The following is a 13,222-nucleotide window of genomic DNA, read 5'->3' as shown; positions in this document are numbered from 1 at the left end:
TCCTCCCTCTTTTATCTTCTTTTATTGCATTTTTGCTAGGAGTGGGGGATATTTTAACCCAGGCTCCTTGCCTGTTTTCACAGACTCTAAGTCGTAAAACTCTGTTACAAAGGAAATGATTGAGAAAACGAATTAGAGTCTTCGAAATACAACCTCACACAAAAATCACTGTCTTAAAGCTTCAAGAGCAGCTGGAAATATAACTACCCCCAGTTCTTCTTGTTCAAAGGAATTCCCCCTCCTTTATTCCCCATCCCCCACCTTGAGAACAGGGTGACATCTGAGGTCACTCAGGCTTAGGGAGTCTAAGGGGGGACCACAGTCATCTCAAGCAGCCCTTTCCTAGCCTTGGGTCCAGGACAGTTGAGGAGAGGCCCAGGCATTCTAACTACAGTTCAGCTGGCAGGAGATGTTTTCAGAAGGCTGTGTTCTCAGCTTGGGCCCGGGGGCCAAAGAGCTGCTCAGCAACAGCTTTGCCATCATACTTGGGCAGCGTGCCCCCAAAGTCAGAGGGCAGGATGTTCTCGTCAATCTCCTGGTAGAAACCAGAGAGGTCCTCCCCGTGGACAAAGACCTGCAGGGAAGCAAGGGAGAGAGAGAGCTGAGCAGGAGGAGGTGCCCTAAGGATGAGGGTTGAGGAAGGAAAGGGGCAGGAGGACAAAGCCCCATCGTGTGCAATCTTTGCCTGGCGACACCCCTCTCCGCAGGTCTCCATATTGGGTGTCAGTGGGATCCACGTAGCTCAGGACCATGGTAGAGTGTGAGGAGGGCTCAGATGGGGCCCCACCCTCGGCCCTCTTGTCTCATTGTCTGGGCGGCCCATGTACTCACCCTCTCAAGCAGCTTGCTCTTCAAGAAGGGCTTGACCACATTGTAGGTCGTGGTGAAGTACCATGGCTGGTGGATGAAGTGGATGGCTTTGAACCGGGCTGGGAAGGAATCCTGCAGTGACAGAGAGACATCCCATTCCCCATGGCCCTGATGACCTCTGAGGCTCCCACTCATCCCTGCTGCCTCTCCTCATGGCATAGAACAGACTTGTCCAACATCACAGGGCTGCCCTGGAGAAGGGCCCACTGAAGGTCCTATTTCCAGGCCAGCAACTAGGGATCCCTGGCTTTACTGTGGCCCAGACTGCAGGGAGGAAGCCCCAAGATTCATATGACCCAACCCTCTCCCTGCTGATGCAAATAAAACCAGGAATTAGGTCAAGAAATGAAAGTAGCTTTTCTTGGCCTTTTGGTGAGTTGTTTCAAACCCGCTTGCCTGCCGAAGGGACTGCAAACTATTACAAACCACAGGAACACTCTTATCATCCCTCATTGTCCATCAGCCCCTCCCATGACCTCCACCTCCCACCCCTCCTTTCCCAAATACACAGAGCAGATCCAAGATGGCTCTAAGAAAGGACTCCTGACATGTCAGCATATATAGGAGTGAATTATCAGAGGGCTAGTGATATCCCTTTCTCGGGGTGAATCCACATTCAAAGAGAGGCAGTGTGACATATGTGGACAGACAACATGGGATTACAGGTCAGAAGATGCAGGTTCAAGTCTGGCCTCTGCCACTTGATTGCTGTGTGACCTTGAGATGTCACTTAAATCTCTGAGCCTTCGTTTCCAGGTTTGAAAAATGAAGCAGGGAAGGAGGGAAAGAATGCTCTCAAGGAGTCAATGGAAAAATGAAAGTGAGTACTTGGCAAACTGTCAATCACTCTGCAAGTGCTTGTGGTTGGGACTGTGACTGTCACTGCTCTTTATGGCATGAGGTGGTCCAAATTCTCAGGTCCCTGCAAGCACCATGAAAGGAGGCCCAGCCTCTCAGCCTCCCCAGCTGTGGGAGGCTCCTGTGGTATAGAGCTCTAAGCCTCACCTGGAGCATGTCCACCATCTTCCTGAGATCTGAAGTGCGGAGACTAGCAGCCTGCTGCATGGTAAAGCCCTTGAAGTTCTCAATGATGCAGAATCCATTAATTTGAGTTTCCTCATTCTCCAGCAGCTTCTCCAGGATGAAGCAATATGCCTGCAAGATCTTGGGCACAGAGAGAACAGGCTGTAAGACCTAACCCGCAACAATAATTAAGGCTTGAGGTCCTAAGGGGAGAGCTAATTGGTACATTCTTCATTCTTCATTGCTGCAGGCTTTGATCTCGGACATTCCACTTCTGCGAATGTATACCAAGAAAATAAGCTTGAATGTCACATCCATGGTTAGAGGCCAGAAGGTTTATCCCAGTACTCTTACAATAGTGGGAACGTTGGAGACAACCTAAACGCCCAACAATGGGAACTGGTGAAATTATGGTACATTTATGCCATGGAATGCTCTGGAACAATTAAAAACAATATAGAAGACTAATAATACAGGAAAATGTGCATGATATATTATTGTAGAATATAATACCATTATTATAAGAAAAATGTGTGAGCTGGGCATGGTGGCTCACGTCTGTAATCCTAGCACTTTGGGAGGCTGAGGCGGGTGGATCATCTGAGGTCAAGAATTCAAGACCAGCCTGGCCAACATGGTGAAACCCTGTCTCAACTAAAAATACAAAAAAATTAGCTGAGCGTGGTGGCAGGCACCTGTAATCCCAGCTACTTTGGGAGGCTGAGGCAGGAGAATCACTTGAACTTGGGAGGCAGAGGTTGCAGTGAGCCGAGATCATGCCACTGCACTCCAACCTGTGTCAAAACTCTGTTTCAAAAAAAAGAAAAATGTGTGTGCATGTGTGTGTGTATGTGTGTGCATACACATATAAAAAGATTGAAAGGATGTCAATAGTAGAGCTCTCTGGGTAGTAGAATTGCAAATGATTTTAAATTTGTAATTTTTTTTTTTTTGAGGTGGAGTCTTGTTGTGTTGCCCAGGCTGGAGTGCAGTGGTGCCATCCCGGCTCACTGCAACCTCCGCCTCATGGGTTCAAACGATTCCCCTGCCTCAGTCTCCTGAGTAGCTGGGATTACAAGTGCCTGTCACCACGCCCGGCTAATTTTTATATTTTTAGTAGAGACAGGGTTTCACCATGTGGGCCAGGCTGGTCTCGAACTCCTGACCTCAGGTAATCCACCTGCCTCAGCCTCCCAAAGTGCTGGGATTACAGGCATGAGCCACTGCGCCCAGCCAATTTTTTGTATTTTCTAAAATGAGTAGATATCACTTATGTAATAAGAAAAAATATATATTTAAGTCTCTTCTGTAATACACACAGATACGCAGGTGTGCGCTTCAGCTCTACAGCCTGTGTCTTATTTAATGGGAAAACACTACAGGCATCCTTACTAAGATCAGGAATTAGATAAGGATTTCACCATCTCTGCCACCATTTAATTCTATGTTGAACGTACTAACCAATGCAATCAATTTGTTTGGGGAAAAAAAAAAAAAAAAAAATCAGGGGCATGAGAAGTGGAAAGGGAAAAGAAAAACTATCTCCTCTACTTACAGATAGTATTATAGTATACTTAGAAAACCCCAGAGAATCCATTATAAAACTAACATAAATTTTAAAAGAGTTCAGTAAAATAGGGGGATATACAATTAAAAAACAAAAACAATAACCTTCATTTATACAAACAATAACCAACTAGAAGATATAATGGAAGAAGGAGCCCCATTTTTAGCAATGACAACAAAATTAATACCTAAGACAAATTTAATGAGAACTGTGCAGGACATTGTGAGGAAAAAATTTTAAAAACTTTTTATTTTTTAGAAACAGAGTCTCTCTCTGTCCCCCCAGCTGAAGTGCAATGGCACAATCATAGCTTATGAAGAAACTTTTAAAACACTCCTGAAAACTCGAAAGTTGACTTGAATAAAACAGAAGGCATCTCACATTTGTAGATAGGACAACTGGCCAAGAATGTGACATTCTGAAAGAAGCCAGTTCTCCCCAAGCTTGTTATTTACGTTTAATATTATCCCCAAAAACATACTCCTAATATTTCTCCTAAAGCTAGACAAATTAATTCTAAATCATAGATCATAGGGGAAAATGAACATGTAGAAGTAGCTAGAAAAGCCCCCCAAAAAGCAGAGCAGTAAGGACAAAACTAGCCCTAACAGATCAAACATGCCACAAAATCCCTATCATCAAAACAGTATGATATTGGAGTATGAATAGATAAAGAGGCCAATGGAACAGAATAGAAAGTCCAGAAAGAGACCAAGTACATATGAAAATATAAAATATGATAAAGATGGCATTTCAAGTCATTGAAAAAAGATGGACTTTTTAATAAATTGTGTTGGCACAACTAGATAGCATTATCTAAAATTAGTTTGGGTTGGGTGCAGTGTCTCATGCCTGTAATCCCAGTACTTTGGGAGGCCGAGGTGGGCAGATCACTTGAGCTCAGGAGTTCGAGACCAGCCTGGCCAACATGGTGAAACCACGTCTCTGCTGAAAATACAAACATTAGCGGGGCATGGTGGCGTGCGCCTGTAATCCCAGCTACTTGGAAGGCTGAGGCGTGAGAATCGCTTGAACCCAGGAGGTGGAGGTTGCAGTGAGCTAAGATCATGCCACTGCACTCCATTCTGGGTGACTACAGCGAGACTCCATCTCAAAAAAAAATAAAATAAGTTTGTAGCAGGTTTTTTTAAAATTAAAGGAATATTTTTCAGGCTCAGTGGCACATGCCAAAGCTCTCCCAAGACAAACCCTAATTCCCCGACTTGGGGCAGCCCCCTTAACGGCTCAGACAAGCAAAATTGTGTACATATATAAGCACAAAGAACTCGGGCTCCTAAATAGACTGGAACCTGTGCTTTCCAGAATCTCTTCCAGCCTATAGTCCACTAATCCTTGTTCTTTCTGTTGCTATCAGCTTTTAGCATTTGGCAGGGCAGCCCCCAGCTCGTGGCACACAGCTGTTACCCCCGCTTGGCACTTGGCTGGGATACCCAGGAAGAGCCATGTATTATTGACCATCAAGCCCCACCTGCAAAGCTGCTGGGTTTTCCAGCTGCCCTGGCACATCCTAGGACTTCTCTCCCTGCCTGGAAAGGGCTTGGTGGCAGGTGGCTGCCCACCTTTCCCCCTCTACAGACCTTGCCTCCTGGGGAACCAGAAATGAGGGCTCAGTAGAGGCCAGGGTTGAGGGAGGGAACCCAACCCATGGGGTGGGAGCCAGGCAAGCCCCCACTAACCTCATCGAAGGTGATTTCTTGACTTTGCCAGTTCTCAATGTTGAAGAGCATGACCACTCGGCCATACTTGTCCCGACTAGAGAGGACACCAGGGTAGCCAGCTTCAATGGTACAGCGGACGGCCTCTGGGGACAGGCTGTCAAAGAGCTCAGGGTACTGCAGCCGGAAATTCACATAGCCTGGAGGAAGGAGAGCAGAGGAAACCCCTCAGGGAGCCATCCCATCCCTACCCCATCCCACCTAGTGGGACTCAGAGACTTGGCCTCCTGCCTGGCTCTTCCACATGTGTCCTATGTGTGACCAAGCTGGCTACTCAACCTATCTGAGCCCCATGTTGCCTCTCCAAAAAATGGGATCTCGATATTGGCCTATCTATTCTAGATAGTCTAGATAGTGGCCTATCTCAGCAAATTGTTGTGAGATTCACACAACATATTGAACCAAATGATTCAAGGTGTAAACATCATCATAAGCTTGTGCAAACATAAGGCGTAGTCCTAAATATGAGGATAAGCATTACTTGTTATTTTCTTCCCCATGGGGACAAGGCACAGGGCACAGGATAAGCTGAGTGGTGAGGTGTGCACAGGGCTGGGGAGAAGCTCCCAAGGAGAATCCAAACCCCAAGCAGGACACAGAGCCCTTCCTGATTCCAGCAGCACCTCTACAGTCCATAAACTCCATCCTTACCCATCCTGAGCAGTTCCCCACCTCTGTGGCCTGCACCACCAAACTTGAGCCCCTAGAGGAGCTGGGCACATCTGCCGAGAGACCGCCACATCCACTTACTCACTGCTCTGGAACACTCCGGGCACCTCCCACCGCCTGGCCTTGTCTTTGCTGTTCCCTCTGCCCCGGCTGCTCTTCCCCACAGATATCTCATTTCCTTTGGGTTTTTCTTCAAAAATTCCCTTTGCACTGGGACTTCCTTGGCCACTTTATCTAAAACTTCAACCCCTCAAGACTTTATATCCACCTCCTTAATTTCTTTCCTTATTCCTTACCATTATTTAACCCAAATAATTTTACTTTATTTATTGGATATATCGTTTCCACCATTAGAATATAAGTCCCACCAGGGCAGGGAACTCTTGTCTGTTTTGTCTCCACTGCATCCCTTGGCCTAAAACAGTTCTTGGCACAGCATGGCCCTGAATTACCATTTGGAGAAGGAAGAAGTAAGAAAAGGAAAATCATTAGCCTGCAGAGGGTCCGCTCAGACCCCATTTCCCTCCACCAGTGCCCAAGATTTGATTTCCTGAGGGACCCCCCCTTTTTTTTTTTTTGAGATGGAGTTTTGCTCTTATTGCCCAGGCTGGAGTGCAATGGCACAATCTCAGCTCACCGCAACCTCCGCCTCCCAGGTTCAAGCGATTCTCCTGCCTCAGCCTCCCAAGTAGCTGAGGTTACAGGCATGCACCACCACGCCTGGCTAGTTTTGTATTTTTAGTAGAGGTGGAGTTTCTCCATGTTGGTCAGGCTGGTCTCTAACTCCCGACCTCAGATGATCTGCCCTCCTCGGACTCCCAAAGTGTTGGGATTACAGGCGTGAGCCACCGCACCCCGCCGATGATTTCTTGAGGCATCCTGTCTTCATCCAGCCAGCAGTGCCAGGGCAGTTCTGTCCCCAGGGCTCATTCCCAGGTCTGACACCATCTTCAGTTCCACTGCACATGGGGCTTAGGTAACTGCCTTCAGCGAGGCACTATCCACCTTCCTGCAGCATTCCAGAGCCAAAGCTTAGGTTCCCATGGTGGGGTTCTGGAGCGGAAACTCCTCCCCTCATCAACCAAATGGGGTACCCAAATTTTACTCATTGAATCCCAAGACTGAGAGAGAGTTGGGAGGACTCTGACCTCTAGGAATCTGCTCCTGACACATTTCATTCATTCATTCATTCGTTCATTGTCAGAGCTGACCCACTTTACAAGTAAGGATATGGAGGCTCAGAGAAACAGACTTGCCCACAGTATGGAAGCGGGCCTCTTCAGTGCCTGGGTGAGAGTGGATACCATCCTCATGGCCTCCCGTCCTCTCAGGGCCGTCCCTTCAGCGCGGGCCTCACCTCTGAGCAGCTCATAGGCACGGCCCACGTTGAACTTTCGCGCGCGGATGAAGCGCAGGAAGAAGCCGCTGTCCTTCTCTTGCATCCTCTCCGCCACGGCCACGGCCAGCTCCTCCCCCGAGGCCGCCTGCGCCTGCACCATCTCCTGCAGCTCTCGCACTGCCTCCTCCCGGGTCTCCTCTCTCTCATTCAGCTCATCCTTGGCCTGGAACAGGGTGGGGTGTGCATGAAGTTAGACTTAGGTGCGGGTGAGGGGTAGGACACACAGGTGATGAGTCTCCTGCCAAAGCTGAGGGGGCCCAGAGGTCTGCAGCTGCAGCCCTTGTTCTTCTGCCCCAGGGGCAGCATCTGTACTGGCAACACCTGAGATTGTTGTGTGTGGAGAGAATTCGGTCAAACTGTTCATCCTGGATATTTGCAGAATATGGCCAACAGTCTGAATGTTTCTAAAAATGACTGCCTACACTCACTGAGCCTTTGCCTAGCAACCTAAGTCCCTTAAATGCATTGTGTTTTTCAATCTGCCACAGACCATCATGGTTGGCGTTCTTATCCCCGTCTCTCAGATGAGCAGACTGAGGCTCATAAAGGTGAAGATATTCTTGCTCAAGGTCACCCAGAGAGAAAGGAGTGGAGCTGGGACTCCTTTTCATCACTTCACTCTGCTGCCTCCCAGGCTCCATTCTGATTTTTTCAAAAACACAGCTCTCCGGCAGATGGCAGCCTGCCCGCCTGCCCAGAGCCTCACATTCCTCCCCTCTGTTGGGTCAGGAGAGCTCCTCCCCGCACCTCAGACAGCCCTCTCCTTGGACAGCATGAGGAGGGAAGGGAAAGGAGGGGGAGTAAAGTGTGAAGGAGCTAATAGCACCTTTCCCTTGAGATGCCCAAGGAAGCAGAGATGGAAGCTGGGAGCCCAGGCTCAGTTCAGCCACTTCTCATCCTCCCCGGCAGCCCTAAGACAGCTCTGTCAGCCTCCACAGAGCACAGTCTGACCATCTCTGAGCTAGTCCGCCAACCGTCTTTCACAGGTACAGAGGGCAAGACCCAGAGATGGAAAGCAATCTGCTCAAGGTCACACAGCAAGCTGAAAGTAGGTCTGGTTCTGGAACTCACGTCTCTTGCCTGTCTAGCAGGGGCAGCATTTGGATGCTTGTTCCCCAGGGCCATTTCCAAACCAATGCTGGTCATATTGAGTCCAGTTTAGAGTCCCTAGTTCCAAGGCTCTGGGCTGTAGTCTTGGGTTGGGCTGGCCTGGCTGGGTGTCTGGTCAACCCAGTTGCTGCCATAGCCGTGACCACCAGGAAGGACCCTAGAACAGGCCAGTCTATCAGGTCCAGGATGATCTGGAGTGCCAGGGCTAGACCCTTTCACAGAACAGAGAATGCGGCCATGTTCCCCTCATGTTGCCTCCCTAGGCTGCTCCTCCCCGCACTGTCAGCCACCTCACCTTCTGCAAGGTGTGGCGGGGCAGCTGGCTGCACGGGCCAAAGACAGGTCCATGGTCCTTGGTTGTGAGCTGCTCCAGTTGGGCACGGAGCTCCTGTTCCTCTTCAGGTACCATGCGGAACGTGCCCACCTGGGCAAAGAAAGGAAAAACAGGAACAGCCAACCCCATCAGCCTGAGCCAGCCATGGGAATGGGCCTGTTCAGACATTTAATTTTTTTTTCCCAAGGTCATTGTTAAGCCTTCTCCTTTTGTGGGGGTCAGGACCCGCACAGAGGTTATAGGAGTGTGTGCCTATATTCCTGGGCAGAGCAGAAGATAGAGAAGTGAGGAGGGAGGGAGAGGGAAGAGAGGGAAGGTGGGTGGAGGGGAGCCCGGGAGGACACGGTACTTACCCCTTCTGACATATTGCCTCTGGAAGACACAGAGTCCTTGGAAAAAGAAGGGATCTGCTTTCTCTGTCCTGGCCTCTCCAGTCAGCCCCTTCCCTAGGATAGGAAGTCAGGGCTGCAGGGGTTAGAAAAACCATTTTGTTATTGTCTCAGAATAGTGGATCTCAAACTTTCAATTGCATCAGAATCACCCAAGGCATTTGTTAGAAATGCAGGTGTCTGGGCCCCAACTTCCATGATTCTGACTCTGAAGGTGCAGGCTGGGACCTAGGAATCTGCAATTTAAAACACATCCTGGTGGCTCTGAGGGAGATGGCTCTTGGGCTACACTTTGGGAAACACTGTTTGGACAAGGCACAGACACAAATAGCTCAGTCCTCAGATGTTACAAGTTGGCCCTGCCAGGAAAAAAAGTCTGGCTCTATTCTCAATGACACGATCACTGCAGGATAAGGCAATCTCTCCTCTCTCCTGTGGCCATCCTTCTCCAGCCCAAAGGGGTCCCTCAGAAACTTCACAGCCTAATGGATGGCCCTTTCCCCAATGCATTCGTTCTCAAGATGGGTGATGACCAGTTACGTAAGTACGTAACCATGAAACTGGAAGTGTGTTCTGTGCTTTGTGATGCACTAAGTACTTTCAAATCCACTCTCTCAGACCCAGGGTCAGCATTATTATTCCCATTTTACATAGGAGGAAACAGAGGAGGGGAATAAGTGACTTGTCCAAGGTGACACAGCCAAAAAATAGCCAGGGATCAGGACTCAGACCCAAGTTGTGACTTCCTGTCAGCACCAAGAGGCAGCCTGCTGTGGCGCAAAAGTCGGACCTGGGTTCAAGTTCTTCTCTTCCACTTGCAGGCTGTGTGATTTAACCTCAGTCTTGGTTGTTCCCTGTAAAGTAGGATGGAAGGGTTATGAGATGTAGTTAAATAATGGACACATAAGTAATGCTTGGTTACCAGAACAGATCCCATTCATGGCCCACATGACAACCTGCTTCCCCAGTAGGTATTTTTGGAGACAGCTCTTCTGTTTCCAGGTTTTCTCTCCTGCCTAAATGTCCTGCCTAAGTGCCTTCAGGAACCTTTCACCATCCTGCTCCTACCTGTGACCAGGTTCCATGGTCAGTTCAATCAGCTAGTCACAATTGGTAAGTGACAGAGCTGGGACTTGAACCTATGCCTGCCTGACACCAAGTCTTTTTTTGACACCTAGAGCCAAGACATCTGCAGGCAAACTCCCTAGGAGAGCTGGCATCATAGAAACCTTTAAGGTTAGGGAGACCTGGGTTTGAATCAGGCTTTGTCAGTTACAACTTGTGTGACTCTAGCAAGTTATTTAACCTTTCTGGGTCTCAGTTGCCTCATCTGCAAACTGAGGATAATAACAGTACCTACCAAAAAGAACTGTCATGAAAACCATATAATTCCTGCAATGCTCCTGGCACAGTGTCCTGTTCTAAAACATAGTTCCCCTTCTCTTTCTTAGCTACATATTGATCATTACCCTAACTTGCACAAAGAGACTTGGAGGACCCCCAAAGAGTATCTGAGGGTCCCCCATTTCCTGCTCCTTCCACTCCACAGCCCCAGCAAGCACAGGGAAGTTCTGGGGGCCATAATCCACCCACAGGAACCAAATCTAAGCCATCTTTCTGGCTGGTAGATGTCCAGATAGGTGGGCACAGAGATAGACAGACTGAAATGCTGCTGTGCTATCAGTTGGGTTTTGCTGGAACAGGAATGGAAATGGAGAGGCTGACAGAACTGCCCTGGGGAGCCCAGACAAAAGGGACAGTGACTGGACACCCCCAGCCAGTTGTGCAGACCATCAGAACGAGATCCGAGATCTTAGGAATACAGGGTTCAAGTCCGTCCAGGAACTCTTTTCTAAATATGCCCAAGCTGTTAACTTTGAGTTTTAAAAATACTGATTTACAAGCTGTACACAATGAAAAAATGCTTATCCCTCGCACCATGCCAGTGCTGTTCCCTGCCATCTCAGGTTGCCAATGAAAATACAGAATGCCCAGTTAAATGTGAACTTTTTGTTGTTGTTGTTGTTGTTTGTTTGTTTGTTTGTTTTTCTGAGATAGAGTTTCGCTCTTGTTGCCCAGGCTGGAATGCAATGGTGCGATCTCAGCTCACTGCAACCTCTGCCTCCCAGGTTCAAGCGATTCTCCTGCCTTAGCCTCCTGAGTAGCTGGAACTACAGGTGCCCACCACCATGCCTAGCTAATTTTTTGTATTTTTAGTAGAGACAGTGTTTCTCCATGTTGGCCAGGCTGGTCTTGAACTCCTGATCTCAGGTGTTCTGCCTGCCTTGGCCTCCCAAAGTGCTGGGATTACAGGCGTGAGCCACTGCACCTGGCCTACATGTGAACTTTTTTAATACTAAAAATGTATTTGCTGTTCATCTGAAATTCACATTTAACTGGGTGTCCTGCATTTTTATTTGCTAAATCTGCCATCAAATTGGTCTGGCTCAACCTGAAGAATGGCCAGGTGGTTTCGGTTTTACAGGCAGCTTGGGATGTGGTCTCCCTGCTCCCCTGAGTCCTCACCCCAGTCCTGGGCTCCCTGGCCCAGGCAGGCCCCAGGTATTGACTTACCTGCCAGGTCGGCAGCTCCTCCTTGGGGCCACCTGGTACCTGAATGTCCTGGAGCTCTGGAGGTTGCCTCTGCTGGAGGCGTGGTCCAGTCAGCAGGTTGGGATTAGTGTGTCATGAGGAACTTCTCACCGCCCACAGTTTCCGTTAAATCGGGCTCACAGGAGGCCCAGAGTGGGGCAAAGGAAGACCCGGAGAGAGATGGGAGAGGGGAGAGGCCTGGGCCTGGCTGGAGGCGCATCAAAGCCCTCTTTTGTGTGCGGCTGCTCTGGAGTTCCTGCTCAGCCATGTGGAAGCCCGGTCGTGGGGCTGGGATCTGGGCCAGTCCCATTCCCTCTTTTCCCTGCCCTCTTTCTCCTCAAGATCCCAGGGTGGGGTTGCTGAGAGAGCACCCCTCCTCCCCCCGCCCCAGGGTAACAAGAGGTGAAGGGAAATTGTACATGTGATTACATCTACAGTGGAAGCTCCAGCAAATCCAGGCCTATTGCCCACCCCTCTCCCAGTCAGCAGGACCTGGCCTGGTAGTTTTCACCTCTGCAGTGAGTGGGATCAGTTGGGAAATGTGGCTGGTTAAGGCCAAGCAGGGAGAGGCTAAGACAGGCCGAGCCTCCTTCTGGGCAGCGTGGTGCAGCGAGTGGCATGCCTCGGAACCAGACTGCCCACTTATAAAGCCTCGCTGGAGCATCTTCTGGCCATAAGACGTGACTTCAAAACTCAGTGGCTCAGTCTCCTCCTCTAAGAAGTGGAGAAAACTAGAGGACCAGGCTCATGACTTTAGTGTGGATGAAATGGCAGTAAAGTGCTTATTTCAGGGGTTTAGCTGCCTGACACTTAATAAGTCCTCTGGAAAGGTCAATTACTCCGAATACAGAATCAATAGGCACCTAACTGGAGGGAACGTATTATTCAACCCTTTATACAGGAAGAAACCCCTCTGCAGCCTCTCAGTGGGTACCTGCCCAGCCTCTGTTTCGCTATTCCACTGGATGAGGAGGAGGTGATTCCTGTAGAACATTTTCCGTCTAGGATTCCAAGGGCAGGAAGCTCCCTGTTTCCATTACTGAGGACTCTCCTTGTTTAAAAACTCAGTGTTGGTTTGAGCCCCAAGCAGCTTCCTGTAATAACCACCCTTGGTCCTAATTTTGCCTCCTAGAGGTGCCCAGGACAAGGTCAAGCTCCCCTGCACAGGTCACTCTCCAGAATCCAACCCCAGAAGTGCTTTTTTATTTTCCCTGGACATAGTTCTTGCTTTTCCACCCATTCCTACTTTGACAGGTTTGGGATTTCTTCTCACCTTCCCATTTCCTGCTGAGCCGTTCCTCCAGAGCAGGCTACAATGCCTGGTGCTTAGATCTTGGGGTACACTTCAGTCACCTTGAGCTCTTTGTTTCCAACAGCTCTTTCCCTGGGCTCCTACTCTGGCTGCTCTCTGGGTCTTGGGCTGTTTCTGTCCCAAGTCCTCTGTGGAGCTGGGGATCCTTCATTTATGTCATTCTTCTTCCTGGTGGTCTAGTCCTGTGCTGTCTTATACAGTAGCCACTAGCCACATGTAGC

At 49.1% G+C, this 13,222-nt stretch overlaps 1 protein-coding gene across 1 annotated transcript; it reads right to left on the bottom strand.

Moving 5' to 3' along the window:
- Positions 1 to 11,910, bottom strand: RLBP1 (retinaldehyde binding protein 1). Its single transcript, XM_025392215.1, has 9 exons — positions 11,672 to 11,910; positions 9,829 to 9,951; positions 9,062 to 9,173; positions 8,670 to 8,798; positions 7,223 to 7,427; positions 5,158 to 5,336; positions 1,876 to 2,034; positions 832 to 942; positions 1 to 574 (listed from the first exon to the last, which is right to left on the bottom strand). The coding sequence occupies exons 3-9, from the start codon at positions 9,071 to 9,073 to the stop codon at positions 416 to 418; spliced, it is 954 nt and encodes a 317-aa protein (XP_025248000.1). The 5' UTR covers positions 9,074 to 9,173; positions 9,829 to 9,951; positions 11,672 to 11,910; the 3' UTR covers positions 1 to 415.
- Between the last annotated feature and the right edge of the window lie 1,312 nt (positions 11,911 to 13,222).

Source organism: Theropithecus gelada, chromosome 7b (genome assembly GCF_003255815.1).
Source record: "Theropithecus gelada isolate Dixy chromosome 7b, Tgel_1.0, whole genome shotgun sequence".
Taxonomy (NCBI): Eukaryota; Metazoa; Chordata; class Mammalia; order Primates; family Cercopithecidae; genus Theropithecus; species Theropithecus gelada.
The sequence above is the reverse complement of the archived record's forward strand: the minus strand, read 5'-3'. Positions and strand labels throughout refer to the sequence as shown.